Raw genomic sequence first — 23,844 nt, 5'->3', positions numbered from 1 at the left:
AAATAGGCAAAAATCAATTTTGGCTTTATTTGCCTTATTTTGCCACACCTTTATCCTTGTTTCTTTGCCAGGATAAATGTTATTCTACTAGCTCTTTAACACAAATCCCAGTGTTCCATGGTTCCACGGCATGTGTCCCTCAGACATTTCATTATATAAGAGGTTTTAAGGTATTTTTTGCAGTAGGCAGAGGGAATTTGGGGGAGGCAGGGATAAGATTTGTTGCTTTGTCACCCTGTTTATTGTGAGAAAAGCTACAAAGAATGTACTGACAGATCTTCTCCCAGATGCACTAATAACCAATTATAATGATTCACCTTGTCACCATCTTCTCCAGGAGAACCACTAGGGCCAGCAGGACCAGGAAGTCCTACAGGACCCTGTATTCCATCACGTCCAGCTGGACCTTGGGGACCTTTTTCACCCTGGTTTTGAAGAAAATGCAATCTACATTATCACGGGAGAGTAATGAATACTTCAGTACAGGGAGTCCCAACACCAATACAAAATTAAAACACCCACCCCCCTCCAAAAAAAAAACCCCAAAAAACCAGAAAACACCCCAAGAGAAAGAAAACTATCAAGGAAAGAGAATATATTAGAGAATTATATGAAGTAATAATGGAAGTTGATGTCAAATACACTAATGCAGAGTGGCTGGGTACAAAGTTTTAATGAAAGACTGATTTATATCCACTCCCTGCTGTGACAGTGACAGGTTTAACCCTCCTGGTCTCAGAGAGCACGATGAGGAATGTTTCACTGTGTACATATCTGTAAATGCAAAGTGAGTAGGCTGGTGTTGTGAGAATACATGTTGAACAGAGTGGGAGCAAGCAGCACTCTGGAGTGAGAGGTGAGCACAGGGGTATTTCCATGGGGCTGTGGTTACTCACAGGAGCTCCCTTCTCTCCGGCGGGGCCCGGGGGTCCCTGGGGGCCGGGCCGGCCTGGCAGCCCAATGGGGCCAGCGGTGCCCGCGGCCCCGCGCTCTCCCGGCGAGCCCTGGGAAACAGAGGAGAAAGGCACAGGGATGAAGGGATTCTGAGAGCCTGGGAACGCTGGAGGTTTTCATGAGGCAAGCCAACAGAGAAGCTGCTCAGCAGTGCGAGTTCAGCTGGTTGAAGGTTGTGCATCCATCACGTGTGCAAGTAAAGAAAAAAAGGCTGGAAGGACCAACTTGAAGTTCATACCCAATACAGTTCATACAACACTGATTTTATTTTTGCAAATACCACTTCCTGTAGTTGTTTATCATAATTAGAGTGTCCTTAAAACCAGCCTTTTTTCAAGAACTTACTTTCCTCTATGTTTTCAAAAATACTCACATACTGCTTTGATGAAAGCAAATTCACAATATCAAAATACAGACCTAAGCAACACCAAAATTTTTAGTAAAGTTTTGTGCTGTTCATTGCTGTGATGATCACATTTCTGCATTTCAATGCACGTCTGTAAAAATCCATTCAAGCACAGTGACTAATTTAGTGTGTTCTGCAGAGGAGGTTTTTTTATGTACAGGTGTCTTTAGATAAGCACAGAAAAAGTTAAAAATGTCATATTAAAAATCAAGGGTGAAACAACAGACACTATATATTGAAAACCACTAAAACTGCATCTTTGTTTTCTGTCTTTTAAATAATTTACAATTTTTGCATTAAGAGAGTACTGTTAAATGTTTTTTTGCTATACAAAAATATTTCTGAAATTTTCAGCTTTACACTTTCAAGATAGTTTGCAACATTTTATGATTAATAATTTCACTTCAATTGATATACTAGAAGCAGGATGATACAACAGAAAAGTAACAGAAAATAATAATAATAAAAATAATAAAAATAATAAAAATAATAAAAATAATAAAAATAATAGAAAATAATAAAAATAATAAAAGTAAGACCTTGAGACTCTAAATAGCATTTTTTTTTCATGTTTAAGCAAGATCAAGTTTGCTGTCTTGTAGATATTGGGATTTTAAGATGCTTTCACCTATGAGGACCCCATTTTTTTTGCTTTTACTCATGACATATTTGTCCTGGACTGACCTCATTAGCATAAATGGTACTAATTTAATAATAAGGTGCTTTTCCCTCCACATAAATGTGACAGAAAAGAGTGCTGAATGGTTTCTCAAAGTATTTCAGCAAGATCTAAATTTGCATGAGTGTTCCAAGTATTTGTATGGAAATCCTAGATGACTTTATCCTTCCAGGTGTTGGGGATTTTTTTAGTCTGGGTGGCTGCCCAAGTTTCTGTCCTATTTCTGTTATTTAAGTTCCTAAGGCTTCAGTGAATTCAACAAGAAAAAGTCATTACCCTACAGCCATACTACCATGGTCTCTGATCTTGTCAGCTCTCATAAGCTAAACAATTTTAGGTCATCTCATCAGGAGGATGTAAGAATAGAGAGGAAAAAACCCAAATAACTCATAGATCTTTCCTGTGTCAGACAGCAGACACTAACAGAGGCCATCATTTCTAGAAGCTCTTTTTAATCAGCCAACTTTCACATTTATCTTTGCATTTCATATGAGTTATGAAGGTGGACTACACCTTCTGTTTCCAAGGAACTGCTCGTTTCTCTGTGAGAATGGCCTCTGAGCACAGCAGAACATATTAAATTATAGTCCCAACTCAGAAAAGCATTTTAAGCAGCTTCTTAAGTCTGTTATCTCTCTGTCTCATTTTTCTCTGGTCACTCTGTCCCACTATGAAACAAGCTCCTTATGTGATGAAACCACTTGTTAACCTTTGGTCTTGCAGTACTCACATCATGGAATCTTTTTATTAATTTGTTTTGTTGGGGTTTTTTTAGCTTTTCTACAGAATGGAAGTTCATGTTTTGTCTTGTAATGCTGCTATACAGACTGTAAACTCATTAACAACCTTGGTTTTCTCTCACTTGCTGTGAGGAGATATGTAATGACAGCTATTGTATACATTGCATAGTAATAGCAATACTTTTTACTGATGGTTAACAAAATGCTCAACAAGTGAAGGTCCCCATGACTGTAAAATGTTGTCAGATAGATGAAGATAGCTCTAGATAGTTCAGTACTGATAATTGGGTAGCCTACAGCTGGCTTATTCTGAGTCTAATTTGAGCATCCAATTCCTAAATGAGCAAATGAAAAATGACTGCTTGACATTCCAAAGAGCTTTCTCTCATCAGCATTCAGCATTCCACACAGTAGTAGGAGAAGGGAAGAAAACAAACAGAAGCAACAAAGAGAGCAGATAAAAGACAACTGTTAAAAAAAAGTCCCCCCCCCATAACAAAAATCCAACCACAACCCCCTCCCAAAAAACCCAAAACATGAAAGTACCCCCCCCTCAATCCTGCAGAGCCCCCTCTTGCTCTGACATGCATTCATGCATCTCTTTCTTTTGTCCAAATCCCTCTAAACAGAGTAATTGGCATATGCACAGCATTTGGAGCAGTCATTTGTTTGGTATGCTTGCAGATGTATGCAGCAGCCAAACAAAGCTTATAATTGACTATATATGCTAGTTAGAAACAATTGGTACTGGCAGGAAATCACAGGAAAGTCAGCCAGTGGCATGGATTCTCTTCCTATTATAGATGGCAAATGAAGACTCCACTACAATTACACTTCTGTGTGTACCCGCTGTTGGCTAAAAATAGATGGGAAAATATTTGCAGAGTATTTGATGCTCATGGTCTGCTGTAAGCTTCTGTGAAAAAAGTTGTGGTTTAATTGTGGTGTTTGATAGTGCACTGAAATCCAGAATTAAGGGCACCTCCACACCTTTTTTTCACTGAATACTGTTTTGAGATAACAAGTTAGTAATTAAAGATGAAACAGATAAAAATCCTACTGAGGACTCCTGGAATACTTTAAGGGCAACTTGATCCTCTTCAGACCTGAAGTGGCTTACACTACAATGAGCTCAAAATATATTTTAAAAAAGTAGAAATTTTGCCCTTCAAACTCTCTTCTCTCCTGCTACCACTACATCTATTTCTTAAAGACTGCAAAAACTATATGCAAAAATCCTCAGCCTCCTAAGGGTTTCTGTCCATGACTGTTTACCTCAGCAGGAAGGGTGACCCCAACAGGAACGGGTTTATGAACTGAAGTCGTTGGTAGTGTGCTCCTGACACCCACACTCTGTGTGCTTCTGGACTTTAATTAATGATGATTTCAGCCTGGCACTGAACTCCCATTAGCTGGGGAGCATTAATACTGTTCCTGGATTTTCTCTACCAATTTAGTTTCACATGAAAGGAATACTATTCATGAGCTCTGAGAGAGCTCCGTGATTTGAACCAAAGGGTAGTAAATGGGGATAATTGAGATATCCTCCTCAAAAAAGCTCTGATGCTTTCAACTAAAACACTAACTTATACACACCCTATAAGAATTAGAGAAACATGGATCCTCTGAATTTCAATTCAAACATGTATTTCAGAATACAGACAACTATCACTAAATAGGGTGTGTACTGTTGCCTCACATCCTGTGTGATGTGTCTTTCTGAGGACCATGACAGGAGTGGCACAGCTCCTGTGTGGATAATTCTGGCTGGCAAAGGGGGCTGTGTCACACACCAGCTCTGCCTGTGCTGGCTGCTCTGTGCATGCTCAGAAGGGCTCTGGATCACTGCACCTGAACCAGCTCTTTGCCTGAGAGCTCAGTCCAGCCTTAGGGGCTCCTTCAACAAAAAATCAAGACAGGATGTTTAGATTGAAGAGACTGGTCTATGCTTTCGTGACTTTGATTCATCCTTTCTTTTAACATTTCAGGTCCTTCAGAGGGGGTAAGATAATATCCCTGTTTATTCTCCCGGCTAGCTTCCATTCCATTCCATTCCATTCCATTCCATTCCATTCCATTCCATTCCATTCCATTCCATTCCATTCTTTGTTTTGGTGCCTTTTGAGAATATATATATACTGCATGGTGCTAAGAACTGTAAATTCAGGTTTTTGGCATTAACTTACTCAATTCAATAACTCATTTTAAGAATTCAAGTCCCTTGTATTACTTGTACTGTACTATGTGGATTTTTATCCTTGTTTAATGAATTCTAATCTGAATATGAATTGCAAGGACATAAGAGAGCTTTGTTGAAGCACATGGAAATTCAGCTCCTCCATTACTTTTTTTTTTTTCTAACATGAATAGCTGTGATGATTGATTCATTTCTTTTTTAACCTCAATTGCACTGTATGAAAGAAATAAGTTGACAAGATGACTGTCAAAATCTACACAATTCGCATTTGGGAATAACTAGCATGTTTTGAATGCCAGTGTATCCTTGTAGAACTTCTTTGCATAAAGCATGACAACAGAGAATAGGTAACTTGAAGCATACTCTGCTATTGAGCTTAAAATGCCAAGAAGGAAAATTCCTACACAGCATGATTTTACACAGTGGTGCAAAGGGAACACAGGAGTACTGGGTTTGCATGGCAAGGGTTTGCTAGCAGGGGACTACAGGGCTGACTTCTGGGAGAAGATGCCACTTTCCACTATGTCCAGTGGAGCTCACACCAGGCAGCTCCAAGATGAACCGATGGGCCGGCCATGGCTGAGCCCGTAAGTGACAGGGTAGAACCTCTTGGATAATGTATTTAAGAAATGGGGAAAAAATGCACAACAGAAGGGGAGAGAGATCCTCCCACAGCCCATGGAGGAGCCTGCACTGGAGCAGGTGGATCCCAAAGGAGACTGTGCCCATGGAGAGCCTGCAGTGGTGCAGGATCTGGGCAGGACCTGTGGCCCTGTGGAGGGAGGAGCCCACACTGGAGCAGGTTTGCTGGCAGGACCTGTGACCCCTTGGGGGACCAACCCTGGAGCAGCCAGCTCCTGAAGGACTGCACCCTGGGGGACCCAGGCTGGAGCAGTTCATGAAGAACTGCAGCCCTGGGGAGGACTCCTGTTGGACAAGTTCATGGAGGACTGCCTCACTGCCAAGGGACCCCACACTGGAGCAGGGCAAGAGTGTGAGGACTCCTCCCCATGTGGAGGAAGGAGTGGCAATGTGTGATGAACTGAGAACCATTCTCCATCCTCCTGCACTGCTTAGGGGCAGCATAAAACAAAAATCAGGAGTGAAGTTCAGCCTGGGAGGAAGGGAAGGTGGGGAGAAGGTGTTTTCAGACTTGGTTTTTGTTTTTCCTTATCTATTCTACTCTGATTTGATAGAAAATAAATTATACTCATTTTCCCAGTCTATTTTGTCCATGATGTAACTGGTGGCTGATCTTCCTGTCCTTATCTTGACTCACAAGCCTTTCAGTGTATCTTGTGTTCTCCTGTCCAGCTGAGGAGGGCAGGGAGAGTTTGGTGGGCACCTGGCATCACAGCCAAGGCAAGCCCACCACAACAGCATGAGTCATTATCCATGGATTTTTCCACTGTGGAAAACCTCTCTTATCTCAAAACCAATTTGACATAAGTGACAGGTATTGAGCAGCAAGTAAATCTCATAACTAAATCTAGTGGCAGAAGGCTTCAGATATTCTCTACCTCCATATCCATGCATGTTCATTAGTATGGATACTTTGTAGAAGTCTGATCTGTCTGCTGTTTTACAGACTGCATTAATGAAAACATCCCAGCATCTAAAGAAGAAAAAAGGTTATTAGATAATATTGTTTATATTTCCATAGAATTACTATGTTTACTTACCATTGGGCCAGGTGGACCCTGTGGGCCTTCCCCTCCTTTCAGACCAGCTGGACCCTAAAAAATGCAAAGGAAATAAAAAGCTTGTCTGGAAAGTTCAAGAGTAATTTTGCAACACATATAATAGGAAACATGTAAAGATACAAAGAAACAAACCTGAATAAATTCCTTATTTCTTATCTAGTCAATTATATTTTTATCTGTTCTTTTATTGCATTTATTTTAAGTACAGTAGGAGACTTAATAAATAAAGAAATTCATACATTGTTTCTTTCTTTTACAAATATCATGGCAATTCCTCTAGAGCTTGTATCATACCTGAGCACCTGGAAGCCCTCTCTCTCCAGGGAAACCGCGAAGACCTGCTGGTCCATCTTTCCCAGGAATGCCTTGAGGGCCTGGATCACCCTGGGAAACATATTACATTTTGATTAAAAAATATGTTTAAAAATTATGTGTACAGTGAGCGATGAAAATTAACTACCAGATCCTAGTTATTGTAATGAAAACAAAGATTGTGTCCCCAGCTATTCACTCACTAATTCTTTTATCAGTACAATAGTCTGTGGTTACATTTATAATGAACTTTGACAAAATACAGCACCAGTTATGGAATACAAATAGTGAAAAACACAACAAGCTGTAAAAATATATTTAAAGATAAATTCAATAAAAAATTTTGATACCCTATTATAATCAAAAATTGGATAGAATTACATAGCAACTAGATAAGTAATATTTTTCTTGTTCCCCAATGGCAGCCAAAAATTAAGCAAGGAGTTAAATTTATTCAGTGAAATTCTACCTTTTATTCACTACTACACATCTGACTTTAAATGCCAATGTAAAAATTTCTACCTTGGTGTGAATATGTCATTACTAAGTATGTAATATTGAATATGATTAGTATATTGAATGCATATTATATGCAAACAATTTTTTCTTTTGCTTTTATTACAAAAAATATTAATTTTTGGCTCAAGAGAATTCTCATTATTTCAGTGGAAGCACTCTCAGTTCTAAAATTGGGATCTTCCAGTCTTCCAAGTCCTTCTGGGTGAAACCTGCCAATCATGATTTTACACTGTATGTTCTGATTTCATTCTGCATGTCTTCATGGTGATTTGAAATGTCACACTGTCAGCAGTCTTCTGTCCCCTCCTGTTTGTTCCCCAAAGCCACATCATACCTTAGCACCTTCTTTTCCTGCAGCACCTGGCAGGCCTTGTTCACCTGGGGGACCAGGGGGACCTGGATGGCCTCTTTCACCAATTGGTCCAGTCTCACCAGTAGGACCCTAGGCACAAAAGCACAACTTCAGTCACCTGAAGTTATTTAATGTCTTGAGGGTGTGGGAGGAAGTGGAAAGGAGCAGATTCTCAGTATCCAGCTGTTGTGTTACCAAACAGTGCTGCCATTGGTTAGTGCACATTCCTCACCTTCCCTCCAGGCAAGGCTGACTTACAAAATATCTTTGTCCTATAAAATAAATCTTGCATTGAATTTTGCCTGCAGACACGTCTGTGCAGCTTCCAAAGAGTGAAATCCTGACCTTGTTCCTTAAGCACTGAAGCTTTAAAGCACAGCATGTATGGGAGAAGGTTATAAAAAGGACAAAGGAGAAAAATCCATCTACTATTCTTGCCTTGAAACAGTTCTGTACTGTTGCTTTTCTGAATAATAGGAATTGTAAGGCAGGAGAGTTGAAAGATCTCTCTATGGATTCCCTAGCAGAAAAGTTCCACTGAGGGAATCAGCTAAATAAGCTCTATATGCTCGATTAAGTTGTAAATTAATAAGGTTAAATCAAATGAAATTTTGATAATTTATCTCTCCACAATCTAAAATTTACTGAAAATTTTTCTCTGGCAAGAAATTCACATGTAGCATTGTTCTTTCTAAAATGGTAGAGAAATGTGTCTCTTTGATTTCTGTAAACAACCAATTTCATAATCACAGAAAAAACAACAATGAACCAACAAAAAACCCAAATCGAAACATAAGACAAAGTGGAAAGTTAACCCAAATATTTTCATTTTTTTGATGGAATCACTGATGATTGCTAAGTATAGCTTTCTAATATTGTTAATGCAACTTTTGTTACAAAAGTTAATATAACCACGGATATGGTCCTTTTAATACAGCAAAAGCAACTGCCTTATCTGTAATATAACCATTAAACGCTGGGCTCATGAAGTCAGCTATGAAATGAAATTATGTACCTGAGGGCCAACAACACCACCAGGACCAGGAGGACCAGTTTTTCCTTGAAAACCCTGTGAAAAAAAAAAGACAGAATATTACATTACCCTTTACGAGTTATAAAAGGGCAAAATTCATCTCTGTGCTGAAGAGGTAAATGAGAAATTCCATGTCACACATTCCTTCTCTTCAGAAAATAAAAAAGAGAAATTTTTTTTGTCTGTGTATGCCTAGATATGAAATGCTGATTAATCTCTCTTCCATCTCTCTGAGGTGGTACAGCAGTAAAAACTGCCATCAGTTTTACAGATCTCTCTAGGAGAACTTGATTAGATGAGTTTGAATGCATAAGTGATGCAGCTAAAAGACAGCTGAAGATACATTTTTACATATGTATATTATGAATCATAAAGCCTGACATAAAAATGCTTTTTAAAGAAAGACACAGATGGACTATTAAGTTGGAAGGGCATTAAAGTGGAGGTGAGACAAAAAGAAATTGAAAAGAAATAAAGATCCAGGGAAAACTGTAACTTTTTAACAGCAGACTAAAGAACAAGTTTGAGCATCCTGCATTGTAAACAATGTAAACAATTGATCCTTACGGTACACAACACAGTCTTTGCATCATTGCAAAGGAAAAGAACAAAGAAGGAGTCAATAATGTTTCATACACAAAAAAGCCACTATCATTGCAAAGCATTACAGTGCGACAATGCTGCAATACCAGCAGAAGAAAATAAGAGATTTTCAGAGGGGTGTGTTACTCCAAGCTCTGTGCTTCTCCTTCCAGCAGTGGAAGTGACTCAGCAGTCACTAACAGATTTCCAGTGAAGCTGGAGCCTATAACACATTCTGTATGCTGAGAAAATTTCTCAATAAATTCATTTATGGCTTTCTCTAGCTCTAAAAAATCTCAGTGAGAATTTTTATTTTATAATGGAATAGGAATAACATTCTGACACACAGAAATAGTGTGTTTTTTAAAGATAATTAAATTAAAAGTATGACATAGTATTTTAAATTTTCATGCCAGAATTTATTAATTGTGATTCGTAGATGAGTTACATAGTCTCAAAATTTTATTTTACTTTAATAGGTTCAATCATTCCTGATCCTACTTTCCACAGGTCTTGGTTTTTCATTTTTCTAGCTGTTTATCATCAATAAGACTTTTTTTAATGCTACTGTTTTTGCTACATGGTATTCGGAGAGAAAACTACTGTATAGTAATTGTCTGAAAAATCGCAATTTAAATAGAGATCTGGGTATTAATCTCATTTCCTTCTATTGGATATTTAATCTCATTCTGATGCTACTAACTAGACATAGCAAAGAATAACCTCACACTTATATCATGGGAGCAAAATAAAGCTTTCTCCTGCCCCATCTACAAGAAAAGTACAGTTATGTAACCTTTTGGTGCCAGCCTCCTTCCCTTTTTCCTGTTGTCCCTATTTCTTTGATTTTGATCACATAACCATGACCTTTAGAACAACACTAACACAGCAGAGTGCATTTACTTACAGTCTCACCCCGCTGTCCTGGGTGCCCAGGCAAGCCATCTTTTCCAGGTGGACCCTGAAATTATAAAATACATAAATCAAGCAAATTCTTAGCCATCCTCAAAAAAAGTGTGCAATTAGCTATCAGAATTTCTGCTCTCTGTTTATTTTAGACTAGTCTTTGGTAACTTTAAACTGCTCCTATATTAGCTAACTAGGATTTTAATAATATTTTTTCCTTGAATCCTTCCTATAGTGTCTTAACAATTTCTTGGAGAATGACTGTTGCAAAATGCAAATGTGTTCAAGATAGATTTCTGCAAATTCAGAAATCTTGTAAAGTCCCTATCCTTCCATTTTTCTTTGGTTAATGAGTCAACACAAATCTAAGCACTTCAGAAGTACTTGATGAAATTTCAGGTTTCGGAATTTGAAATAAAAGTAAAAAATGCATGGGAGGTGCTTTGTTGCTTTTGTACTGCACAGGAGCAGAGGCACACCAGAAAAGCACCAAGACTGGTTCAGGGGGCAGCTCAAATGTGCTGTTATTTCTATATGTTCCTGTTACTAATGAATGCCTCCTTCCTCTTCATTTTTCCTCAGTGAATCAATCATTCAAAGAAAATATACAGCAGCAAAGTAGCATTTTGCCTGAACTCAGTGTGTCACATGGTCTCTGGCAGGACATACCAGACCTGCAGTTCGGTGCATTACTCTCAATGTCTTCAGAGCTGCACCAATGACCATGTTAAATATGTGAGCCCAAACCCCTAAGGCTCAACAAGAGCATTTTTAATCTATGCATAAACCACCCCTTACATAAATTTTCAACTATTTACTTCAGAGGCACTCTACAAAAACTACAATTCCTGTTGTTCCACATACTTAGTGAAAGAGATACTTACTGGAGGTCCCTTTGGTCCAGGGAATCCAACAGGTCCCTGAGGCCCTTGCGGTCCCTGGATTAAAGGCAAACAAAGAAGGGAAGTTTTACTCAAGCTGGATTGAAAAGTTTGTTTCAATTATAGAATATAGGAACCCTGCAGGTAATGTCTGGATTTAAGCATAAAGCCTCAGCCACACTGTCATAAATCTTGGTAGTCACAGTTCACATGCACAGACTCTGGAGGGATTTCCTGAAAGCAATAGTGCTTGTGTAGGAATCCAGTAAAAAAATGAGGAAAGCTATTTATTTCAACTATGTTTGCATCGTACTCCTATAACTGTGCATAATAAAGTAGGAACCAACTGTGAATTTGAAGCACTGTTCTTCCATGTTGCATAGAACAGGGGATTTAGTTAATACTTTGGTCATCTTTTTAACATTCAGTCAAACATTCATCTTTGGCAATTCCTAAACCCTGATAATATTTCAAACCAGTAGAACAGTAAAAAATTCCAAAAAGAATAAACTTTTCAGAGTTAGCTGGGATTAAATACAGTATGTTTGCTATTATGAAAAATAGTTGAAAAATCCCATGATATATGAACATTGTATTTTTATAGTTTTGTATATATACGGATAAATGGAGAGATAAAATTTTCATGCAGCATGGTTTAAAAAATTTAGCTAAAGATGATCAACTGACTTAGTGCATTGTAAGCACATGTACATGCATGTATGTTCATAGGGAAATACCTGTATCATAGATTTTTACACTAAGTACTAGCTTACATGACTCTTTCTGAAGTTGTTATCAAAAAAACTCCAGAGGCCAGCTTTTAAAATTTACTGATGACATTGTGAAAGGTCCTATTTCAGCTCATGAAAATCCTTTTGCTCTTAAGTTTTTAGTGTACTAAGTGAAATCTTAAGAATCTTATTCCTTTTACATGGTTCCACAGCTGAGTTATGTACCCATGCCATATGTGCAAGACTTTATCCTATTCTATCTGGTGTATGATGTGTGGCTTTGCTATGACATCAGCTGTCCAAATATGTTAAAAATGTTGGTAGATGCTAAAGACTTGAAGCAGGAGGCCACATCTCCCAAATGATTCTACCCTTTTGCTCCTGGGAGTTCCATAAGCCTCATTCCTCAGAGCCCAGGCTTGCAGGGCACAGCTGCCTCCTGTAGTGGGCAAAGCAGCGCACAAATGTAGCTGGGGAGAGGATCCCTTGTGCCCAGCCTGGGAGAGCTTGATCTTAAATGAATCTTATTCCAGGGCAGCTTCTGTTTTACTGAAATGCTAAATTCGAATCAATTAAGAAGTGCTAGGCAAAGGGAGAAATCTTTGTGATCTTACTGCCCATCTATAATTTTTTTTTTTTTCTGAAAAGATGTGTAAGTCTGTTTCTGAAACCTTCATAACACGCTCCATATGGGGGTTTGGGTTGTTTTTCAATATGCTATGTCTGTGAGCAAATTAACTTTCCTCATTTGTTTCTGGGTATAACATAAAGCTTAAAAAAAAAAAAAAAAGAAAAAAGTGGAACTTTAGAGAAAAACTAATAAGAGTGACTCAGCTACAAAATACCTAAATGAAATTGGTCAGTCTCAGAAACTGGGTTGTAGGAACACAATTTGAAGTTTTACATTTAAAAGCACCTTCTTTCTCAACAATTTCCCCTGTTCTCAAGCTTTGAGGCATTCTAAGGAAAAAACTTTACATTTTTCTCTTCATTCACAATATGGCTTGCAGGTTTCAAGCCAGGGGACTGATGGATTGTGTGAGAAAAAGCACTAGAATGCTAGCAGCATGCTATCAAAACTACATTTTCATTCTTGTTATTAAATTTCATTTTAACAGTAGCTACACAGAATAGATTATTTATTATTTTCATGTTTGGTAGCTGAAATAGTCTCAGAGGAGTAGAGATGACAGTTTTATTTTTTGGCAGACACCCCTCTTGGGAAGCAAATAGATACCTCACACTTATATTACACAAGTGATGAGAAACATGTTGCTTTATGATTCTTCATCTCTTTGCTTTTATCAATTTCTCTCCAGGGATACCTTAATCTTGGATTAATCTTCTCATTGTTTTAGTACCCCCAGAACTTCTCTCCTTTGCAAACTCCTGGAGCTGTCAGAAAACTTCCACAAGGATCTGTTATTCTCCTTCTGGTCGGCTGCCTTTGATCCTCCTCAGTGTAAGCAATCTACATTTTCTTTCTTGGTCTATACTTCGTTCTCTCCATCCCACATCCTAGCTAATGCCAAAAAAGTGGCATTATGGAGCTGGGGAAAATGCACAAGGAGCTCCCTCCTGAAGAATAACACTCCTACAGAACACTGGGACCTTCCTGTGGATACTGGGAGAAGAGCTTTAGGCTTCCTGTATGAAAAAGTTTAGCAGTTTAATGAAATATGACTACAAAAGAAAAGTTTAGGCTTTGCAAAAATGCTTTGGCAGAAAGCTCATCCACTTAAATTGACTTGGTTTTCAAGTGCTGCCATTACAAAAACGATTTATTAATACTCTTTTTTCTTTATAGTGCTGTACAATGAGCTGCCTAGTGGATTTGTGTATTGATTGGTAAGATAATAGCAAGCAGAAAATTTTGCTTTAGAGAGAACAATAGGATTTCTGAAGCATGCAGAAAATAGGTTGAAGGGAATTCTTAGCTGACCAGAACAAAAAAACTCAGCTACTTCTGGATCTTCTGGATGTGGCTTGAGTGTTTGCTATTCAATGAATGGGCAGTAAGCTGCAGCAGGGGAGGAATTCTGAAGAGGCTAAGCTGTGAGTACACTTGTAATTCACAGGAACTATACAAAGCACATGGATGGAACACAAAGTATGTATGTACTCTCCGTGTCCTGAGTGCAACTGAGACACAGTTGGAAGAAGCTTTTAGCAAACTTCAGCCACCCATTCATAACTTTGGGAAAAGCATCATTGGAACTGAGGTTTTGTTAGTTTTGGTTACCCTGGTCAAAGTAGCACAGAGATATGAGAGGGAGAACTGAAAATAAAACAAACCACACTCCTATATGGTGGGAAAAACAAAGATGGCTTTCACAAACCCTTTCGCCTGGTGGGCCAGGAGGACCATCATTGCCTGAAGTGCCCTGGAAAGCAAAGAGAGTACGTTCAAGGATTTACATTTATTTAAAAGAAACAGCCTGTAGCCAATCTATACAGTGTGCTTGACAATTACCTTTGGACCTGGTTTACCAGTGGGACCTCTGGGACCTCTTGAGCCTCTTGGACCCTGTCAATTTAACACAGATGCACTTGATGATAAATTCTGGATATTATAATCTAATAAAAGTAATTTGTCACAGTATAGTGGAAGCAATTTACACAGGAAAGCTTCTAAATTGCAAATCAAAAGAACTTACTGTTGGTCCTCGCTGTCCTCTGGGGCCTGGTTTGCCATGCAAGCCCTGGAAAGAAAAGTTCACAGGAATCATCTTAGCAGGCACTCTATTTGTGATATAAAGTTTTTTTTAGTGAAGTGGAGGCAGAGAGCAACTCCCTTAAGTTTAAATGTTATTTTACCTTTAACTATCTACTTTGCATTTCAATTAACAGAATCATGGTCCTTGATAAAATTGTTTATATTTCTGAGTTCACTGGTACTTGTGGCTAAATGCACTAAATTTGCCTGAGAGTCAGATTCTGTCAGAGGCATTAGAACATTTTAAATCACATTAGAATGGTATTGAAGGTGGCACACAACAAGCAGAGTACCTCTGCAGTAGTCTAAAGGACTTGGCATTGTGAACAGCCTTAAAACAGAGTTCCTGGGTTCCCGTGGACAGCTCCACAGGTTAATAGAGAAAAGAAAGGACAAACCTCTCTTCATTTATAACAGAAATGGGCACTGTAATACCTACCAAAATTATGTACACTTGACAGAGATTCAGAACTTGCCAGAAAACCAGTCCTTACTTTTTGCTTTAATATATCTCTTAATCATGCTGAATATGATTTTTTCTTTAGGCTCTGCACTGGAATTGCTGTGTATTGTAATGGAAAGAATCTTGTAAGTCAAGAAACTATTTTTCAGGTAGAGAAAGGAACATGATGGCTGGTACTTTTGAATCTCTGAGGTAAACAAACCAGCAACCAAAAAATCATCAGAGATGTCCTGGCACAAAGCTCCCCTTTATCAGAAATGAATTAAATGCACTCATCTGTTTTCTTTGCAGGGTTTGGGGTTTTTTTTTTACTGTTGATTTTATTTCACTTATCAGAATAAAATTTATGTGCTGTTTTTGAAATGCTACTCAGCCTGTGATCTTCTCAAGGACAGAGACTGTCTTTCTTAGTATGTGTAGGCATGGTATAATAAAACACCATGATAACCCTTTAGGCAAGACTAACAATAATATCTGATTCTCATTACAAAACCTGCAGTTATGGGCTCATTGATGATCAGCATAATATTTCAGTGTACCAGCAGTTTGATGGTATTAATTACATGGTTAATACCCTAGATGAACTTAAAACTTTATGAATGCCTGAAAACAAATCAAAATAGTAAGATTTTCATAATATTAAGCCTTCTGTTTGATTCTATTATTTTGCATTTTTTTTTCAATCTGCTGCCTTTATTAGCAGTTCCCTCATTTTTTCACAACATGAACTGAGCATTGCTTTGTTGCTTGTGCCTGTAAATAACAATGCATCTTTATCTTAGCTAAAATGATACAAGAACAATTTAAACTGTACTTAAGTAATGCAAATGCTATTGGATTTCATATATATAATCTTAAAATAATGAATTTCTGCTTTAATAATAATAATAAGAAGAAGAAGAAGAAGAAGAAGAAGAAGTATTACCTGTTTGACTTGATGTTGCTATCAGCTATGAATTCTGACTCATCTCTTAATTTCATCATCTTTCTAAAATACCCTGCTATATTCAATTGAATTTTAGAGACAGCAGCACAGTGACCTTTTTTCTAATCTATTTTTAATTGTTATAGTTTGAGGAACATGCACAACACATTTCCCCTCACCTGCTTCAAACATACAAGGCAGCAGAAGATGTAATTTTACATTTTTTAAAATATATGTAATAGTACACATTCTTCATCTTGCCTGGTACATTTTGCCTTTTTGAAGCTAAGCCTAAAAAAAACCCCCTTGTGGCAAGTCAGAATATTTATGAAATACAAGCTGAATTTCCTTGAGGGTAAATTGCATGGTAGCAGGATAATTCATGGGATACAGGAAAATAGTTCTTGCCAACTCACTCAGCTATACTGTCCAAAAAAAAACTTCCAAGCCCTTCAGCAAAGGTGATTTTTATTCTCTTTTTCAAATTATATAATCATGGCACTATGTGCAGCAAGAAAGTGTGCAAGTTCTTGTATATTTAGATTAGTACCTTAAAGAATTGCAAACAGTGCCTCAGTATATCCTGTTTTACATAGAGGTCCATCTTGAATGTGAAAAGCCTGTTTTTATCATTCTTTAGACAGTAACTTGTATCCTTAGGTTTCAGTCTTTTCCCCCAGCACTGAATTTTAGAAGCTAATAAAGTGTTATGCAAGAATGAATTATCATACCCTTGCACCCTTCTCTCCATTGGCACCTGGAAATCCTGGGAAACCAGTTGAGCCCTATGTAAGAAATCAGTGCAAATGTCAGAGGATATCAAGAGCAAAACAGTGGTAGAGCCAACATTTAATAGGCACATAAAGCACAATTCCAAAGTCATGTACATTGTACATGTCAAACTTGCAACTTCAACAGCTTTAAATAAACTCATGAAAACTGTAGATAAACTTACCATAATGCCTCAAGTCCAGAAAGCATAAAAAAAAAAAATCAATGCATATAATGGACATTATTTGTCATCTTATTAGACAATAAAATATTAATTAAATCTTCACCTTTTTTTTAAAGCAGGAAAGCAATAATTAGTAACAGCCCACTAGAAATAACTGTATCATAATGAAGACAAACTTGTTGCCTCACACTAAGATATTCTTTTCAAAAATAATTCCAAAAAATGGTAAGGATTTGCCACATATTCTACTCACTTTACTGAGCTGTAAATTAATTACTTTTCTCACTGTAAACCAAACAATGGACAGTTTCATTTAACTGATCCATTCAACTCATACATAGGCAGAATTTATGAGATGATCTGACTTGAAACTGCTCCCAGCTCTATTCCTCCTCCTTTTTTCCTTCCCTTTCCTTCTGCTCACTGCCCAAACCAATGGGAACAGTACTATTTTCTTCTTTGATTCTGGCAGAGAGGTCCAGCAGACATTTTACCTGCCAAGGTTTTAATTTTTCATAAGGAACTTGGGATCAAAGAGGAAATAATCATGATAAAATATACTTTTAACTGACTGGGGATGAAAATGTAGAGAGTGTTTCGTTTGGTTGGCCACTAAAATTTACTAGCCAGAGTCCCTGCTGTCAGAATGCATCTATGTCTGTGCAGCTTGCAGTTAGCATCTTAGTGCAAATGAAATGCATATTAAAAAACCCTAAAATATAACTTCTTGGTGCTCTTTGAAATATTTTATTTTTTTTTCTCCTGTTCTTACTTCTGTTTTTCCTCTAATGAATCTTGTTTTACATAACCATTCCAATTATCCATAAAAGACCTAGAGGCAGTACAACTTCACTAACACAGATCCTAATGAAACCCTCACTGACATTCACTGGTGGCAGAAAAGTAATATTTTTCTCCCTTCCCTTTCCTTTTATATTCCTTGTCCTTTCATTTCCTTTCTTTCTTCTTAATTCTTCACTAGTTATAACTTTATATAAGAATAAAACAAAAAATTCTAGTCTGTGAAGCCCAAGCATGCTCTTTAACATTAAAAGGTTGGAAAAAATCCAGACCAAATGATGGGGCACAGGTAGACCTGAGTTGGTTCTAAATATCTTGCATGTACAGTAGTTTTTGAAACTGTATTTCAAATCAAGAGGAACTGGATTAGAGAAAAATAAAAGTGTACTGAAAATTATCAGATAAAAAAACCTCTATACTCTATACTCTAAAAAAATTCTTAGAAAAAAACTTGAAAAAAAAACAAGTATCAACACAAAGAATGATATCAACTTTCTTGATAATACTAGGACAAGATTTCCTATTTGCTCTACATAGATAACATATTTTTCTGCTGCTTTCTTCTCACTCCCTCGTGTTAATTCAAACTGGCCTGTGACTCAGTTTCCAAAGAAGTCTCTAGTGAATTATCTGTTGTAGTTGTCATTAGTCTTTCTTGGAAATTTTAGCAAAAAATTGGAAGAGCAACAGTGAATGCAGCTTGAGAACTATTTTCAATTTAAATGTGATAAAAATTTAGTGCAAGGAAGTTCTTGATGAAGTCCTTGTTGAAAAAAGAATCAATCAACTTTTATTTGGAATGTTACATCATTTTTTTTTCTTAGACGTGAATAATGTAAAACTCTATCCTACATTTTTCAAAATGAGACTAAAATCTCATTTTTGAAGTCAAAATCCCTGTGTCTTTCAAGGTGAATAGTTTTCATGAGTACTTTCCATAGATAGTTTTAATATTTTTCACTAATGCAGTGTTCAGTGAATAAGCATTCTTCAGGCTGTCCATTCACTTGACTAAAAAGGGTTGAAGTAGTTGAAGTATAGGGCAGAGTGAGAAAAAGACTTTGCTAGTCAGGAAGTTGTATTTCATACAAAACCCCCCATAATTTCAAAATTGGAAATAAAAAGAAATCAAAAGAAGAATAGAACTGAGGATTTTACTGCAGGTTGATCGTTCAGATGTATAGGAGTGGTAAGGGATTCTTTTACTTGTGATATTTACCTAGATGGGAATTCTTTGAGAAGGGCTGGAGCTACAATGCCTCCCTAATGGACTCTTCTACACAGTGAAATGTCTCTGGAACTATGATTTTATTCCATCTTTTTTCTTTCTAATTCTCAGAAAAGAGATCCTGCAATGATATTAACATGCCCATTTCCTAAAGATGGGTTAGGATGAACTTGATAGAAATTTGTTTCATAAAAATGTTCTAAACCAGAAGCCCCCGTGTGGTTTTCTATTGTCATCCAAATACGGAAAGTAGCTGAAAGATAAATATAAGCCCTTAAATTAACTAAGGATTCTGTTTTGTCATGTTTGTCTTAAAAGAAACTAAAGGACAACATGAGGAAAATTGTAAATTATATGTGTTAAAGAAATATGGCTTATTCCATGGAAGAACAATAATCACACAAATGGAATCCCTGCACCACACTGAAAATCCCCATCACTATCAGCATCCATTTAGTCAATATAGTGCCTATTCTCTTTCAAGAATGTCAGCAATTACCTTCTTTTCCAATTGTTTAGTGCATGCCAGTCTGATGCTGGCACAATGCAGCTCAGTAGAAGATGCTAAATGATACTATATTAAGAAGAGTTGAGAGATAGTGCTCCATAAAGAGCCTGACCTAGGCGTCACACTGAAGAAGATGTTACTTCAGAATATGATTGTCAAAAAAGAAAATGAGTAAAATGGCCCTTTCTTTGATATCCACACCCTGCTTCCCCAAACACAGAAAATTAAGTAAGTGCCATTGTGACCAGTGTCAAAACACTCAATATACAGCTCATTTCCAGCTCACCTTTGGGCCTTGTCTTCCTGGATATCCTGGTAGTCCAGGTACGCCAAGCTTGCCCTGCAATGAGAAGGCAGTGTTAAATTTTACTGTACCCTCCTTTGTGGTTCAGCAAGTTTCTATACAAAATAATTTTTCCACAACATAGAGTGATGATACTCCATGGAATATAATATTAAATTAAATCAATTTCTAATTTTTATAATTAATCGCCAGTGGGCTTAGTGCCCCAAACTTAAACAAAAATCCTACTCCAATTAATGAAACCAAAGAAACCAATACCTCAAAGGTCTTTCTTCCATGAAGTGCTGTGCAGTTCTCTATGTGGTTGAGATCATTAAACAATAATTATTCTCTAAAAAATCAGGGTGTTAATAGGTTTAAGTGAGAAGAAATTATTTTTAATTTATACTATGTGATGGCTGACTTTCATGAATAGGCATTCGAAGAATCAATTCTTTTCTTGAATAGTTCTAAACTGAGACTATGTTAAATTATACTCCACTGATTATTTGCTGACAATGGATTTGTCAACAACCATTACCAACTTGTTGTGTTCAGAAAAGACTGATCAGCACTGACATCAACCATTCCCAGAAATGAATTACAGCGCCCTACTCCATTGAGTTGGTCTCTTTAGACCTCTAGAGGATGAGTGATGGTTTGCCACTTTCAAAGGCAGTGGAAAGCAGTTTCAGACTTTGAAAGATGGGAACTCTGGGGAAGAATTTCTCTATGTTCTAGAATATCAAATTCTGGACAAGATCTCAATGGAAAAGACAACTGTAACTCTGCAGTAACCATAGATAAATAGAAAGGAGAGACTTGCATGGGGAAGGAAATTTTCCCAAAAATGTCTATTGGTAAAAAATACAGCACATAAATAAACATGTTGAGTATTATCACATTCATGTAAGCACATGTGTCTGGTGAGACATTATTGAGAACAATTTTTACATTTAAGAAACTACTTATTATGCTGTCTGTTATTTGCCACCCTGAAACAAGCCGCATGCATTGCAATGATTTAAATGTTTTGCAACATGACAGCACATCAAACTCTTGCCAGATTCAGTGAAAGTTTTGTCCCTGATTTTTTGAGTCAGCAAGCCCAGTTGCCTAGGTTGTGACTGTGAATACAATTTTTTTTATTTATTATGAGCTCATTTCTGATATGTTCCTAATTTTTTTGGCACCCTACTTGAGATTTCATTAACCAAGAAAATCCAGCTTTATACCTACTTGGGAAATAGAGTTTTCTCATCATGGAATCAGAACACAGAGAATAAGAACTACTGTAGTAATTTCTTACTTTCCTTATAATAAAAGTACTTTTGCATTCAATACATCATATGATGACAAGGGAACAAGAAATTTATATCTGCTCTTACCGACTTTCCAAATATTGTGAGCAGACCTAAAATTTCACAACTCTTCCAGTTTTTACACTAAAATAAATATCACAGGACCAGCACCAAAGAATTCCTCTCTGACCCATTCCATTCTGGCCAAATATCCATAGAATATCCACAGAAGATATTCAGTGGGCAAGAAAAGACGTAAATATTTCTAGAAAAGGGAAAACTGTGGGTCTAAAATTCAATGCCAGCTAATAGTGTTATCAACACCAACATTTTTTTCAAATATCTTCTGATATTTAGGGCTGACTTGTATACTGTGAGAGTCCCAAATATGTCACAGTGAAGAAGAAATGGTTGAAAAACTGTATTCATAGCAAGCAATTTGAAAAAGAAGAACTAAAAATAACTCAAATTTAAATTTAAAATCTACCAACTATTTTAAAAAAGGTTTGTTTTGTTTTCATTTGGTTTATGCACCCTCTGTCCTATTTTTTTTCAAGAGAAAACTAGAATTGAAGCCATAGTTCACCAAAAAAATCTAAAGGGAAATAATTTCATCAGCATCTTCTCACTTAAGTGATATATGTTTACACCTATATATATGTAGTATACACATTTTTGAACCATAATTTCATGTTATTTTATATTATCTTATATTATCATACTTCTCCAGTTATTTATATTACCATTGCTGAAATCACCTTTCCTTTCTGACAGTATACATAGACACATTCATTTCTCAGCCTCCTTTCCATCCTTTACTCCAAACTCAAATGATCATTGCTGAAGCCAGGATTCTATGGAGATTTGTACCTTGCGCTTGATTTCTCTTTTTTCACCATCCTTTCATCAGTCCTCCCCTTTCCCTTTTGCTAATCCTATTTTGGATTTGTATTCAGGCAATGTTTTCCATTTAAAAAAATTTCCAAGTCACCATTTGTTGTACTATGACTCGATATGAACTCACTCTTCAGCAGCACCTTCATCCTCCTTTGTGCCCAGCTATTTTATTTGCATTGTGTTTTCCACAGCTGGCATGCACTGTATGTAATTTGGGGTAAGAATGGAGTTGCCTTACGTACAGGTGGAGTACTACAGTGCCTCTTTGCATACTTACAAGATAAGGATTCTCAATCCTTGATCAAATGGGAACTCCAGTGGTCTGCTGCAGTAGTTTCACAAAAAGATTTTGCAGATCTGAAGGCTTGTTTTTCAGTGATGGAGGTAATGGATTCCAGCTATGTTATGAGGCAATGGCATTTTTATGTTGATTTCTGGCTACTGACCTTTTCCCCAGCAGGACCAGCAGCACCTGGGTCCCCAGATGGACCCGCTCGACCTTTTGGACCTTCTGGGCCATCTTCTCCTCGTGGGCCTGGCTGACCAATTTCTCCCTAAAATACATCATCTTATAAATATGGAACAATATTCATGAATATATTGGAAAGAATACCTACAATTACTTGAAAATAAATTTTCAGTAAATCTAAACAGGGAATAGAATCATACAATAGTTTGGGTTGGAAGGAACCTTTAAATGTCATCCAGGCTTCCTGCAGTGCTCAGGGACATCTCCAAATAGATCAGGTTGCTGTATGCCCTGTCCAGTTTCCTACTAGGGAAATATCACTACTTATGTTCATTATATAAATGCAAATATATAAAAATTAGGCAGTGAATGTCACATTCAGAGTGTTAGAGCCTAGCTGTCTTGCTTAAAGAGAGCTGCATTTGGAAGCTGTATTCATATTTTTCCTTTCCTAAATTTTTGAGAAGGCACCTTGGCAGTCCATAGGAAGAAAAATGTCTTTATCTAAGTACTTATGTGGCTACCATCTTCACAGTTATTTATGTATACACACTACAGATACAGGCCAGGAGCCTCTTATGTAAAGCTTTTTTACAACCTCCACAACACTTCTAAGAAAGGAAGTAAATGCCCATTGGGCTAAATAAACAGCATTTTGGCAGAGATGTGCAAAATGCTGGGCTGGAATGGAAATATCTTTATCCTAGATAGATAACATTTACTCAGGAAAATACTCGAGATTTTGGAATCTGGGAAAGAAAATTCCATAGGAAGAAGCTCAGTGAAAAGGATATTCAAGACTGACATTCTCTTCCTCTTTATGATTGTGCCATTTTTTATTCACAAGAACCATATCTGTGGATTGAATTTGTGCATGCACAGAGAATAGAAATATTTTAATATTTCTAATATAAGCCTTTATTTTATATTTGGTTTAAGTATATTTGTTCACTTCAGTGATCCTTTCAAAACAATAAAATTTAAACTTTTAAGAATATATGGGCTATGAATAAATGCTTACCCGGTCACCTTTAAGACCCATGTCACCTTTAAATCCTGGAAAACCATCTTCACCCTGAAAAAGGCAGAAACACCTGTAAATTGGTCTCCATGCTGAAGTACAAGAACAATACTCAGACAAATTGCATTTACACATGTATGTGTGTTCAGATACAACCAGAAATTTCCAGATGTGTTCAGCAGAGCTGTTTATGTGTTGCTCCACCATAAACTGATCAGCTTTTGGTTGTCTCTTTCTGAAGTTTAACAGGTCCAAGTGCCAAGCCCTGCATTGTGGCCTAAT

The 23,844-nt window shown here is 37.1% G+C and overlaps 1 protein-coding gene across 9 annotated transcripts in view; it reads right to left on the bottom strand.

The window, feature by feature from the left end:
- Positions 1-23,844, bottom strand: part of COL11A1 (collagen type XI alpha 1 chain) — a 125,626-nt gene that overhangs the window by 31,730 nt on the left and 70,052 nt on the right. For all 9 annotated transcript variants that reach the window (XM_077182143.1, XM_077182144.1, XM_077182136.1 and 6 more), the window contains 15 exons: positions 23,563-23,616; positions 22,519-22,626; positions 19,878-19,931; positions 16,831-16,884; positions 14,653-14,697; positions 14,469-14,522; positions 14,335-14,379; positions 11,268-11,321; positions 10,385-10,438; positions 8,878-8,931; positions 7,845-7,952; positions 6,974-7,063; positions 6,659-6,712; positions 897-1,004; positions 318-425 (listed from right to left, as the gene is read on the bottom strand). In XM_077182143.1, the coding sequence (XP_077038258.1) occupies positions 318-425; positions 897-1,004; positions 6,659-6,712; positions 6,974-7,063; positions 7,845-7,952; positions 8,878-8,931; positions 10,385-10,438; positions 11,268-11,321; positions 14,335-14,379; positions 14,469-14,522; positions 14,653-14,697; positions 16,831-16,884; positions 19,878-19,931; positions 22,519-22,626; positions 23,563-23,616 (1,044 nt within the window). The remainder of the gene's footprint in view (positions 1-317; positions 426-896; positions 1,005-6,658; positions 6,713-6,973; positions 7,064-7,844; positions 7,953-8,877; positions 8,932-10,384; positions 10,439-11,267; positions 11,322-14,334; positions 14,380-14,468; positions 14,523-14,652; positions 14,698-16,830; positions 16,885-19,877; positions 19,932-22,518; positions 22,627-23,562; positions 23,617-23,844) is intronic.

Source organism: Agelaius phoeniceus, chromosome 8, assembly GCF_051311805.1.
Source record: "Agelaius phoeniceus isolate bAgePho1 chromosome 8, bAgePho1.hap1, whole genome shotgun sequence".
Classification (NCBI taxonomy): Eukaryota; Metazoa; Chordata; class Aves; order Passeriformes; family Icteridae; genus Agelaius; species Agelaius phoeniceus.
This window is presented reverse-complemented; position numbering and strand designations above follow the sequence as displayed.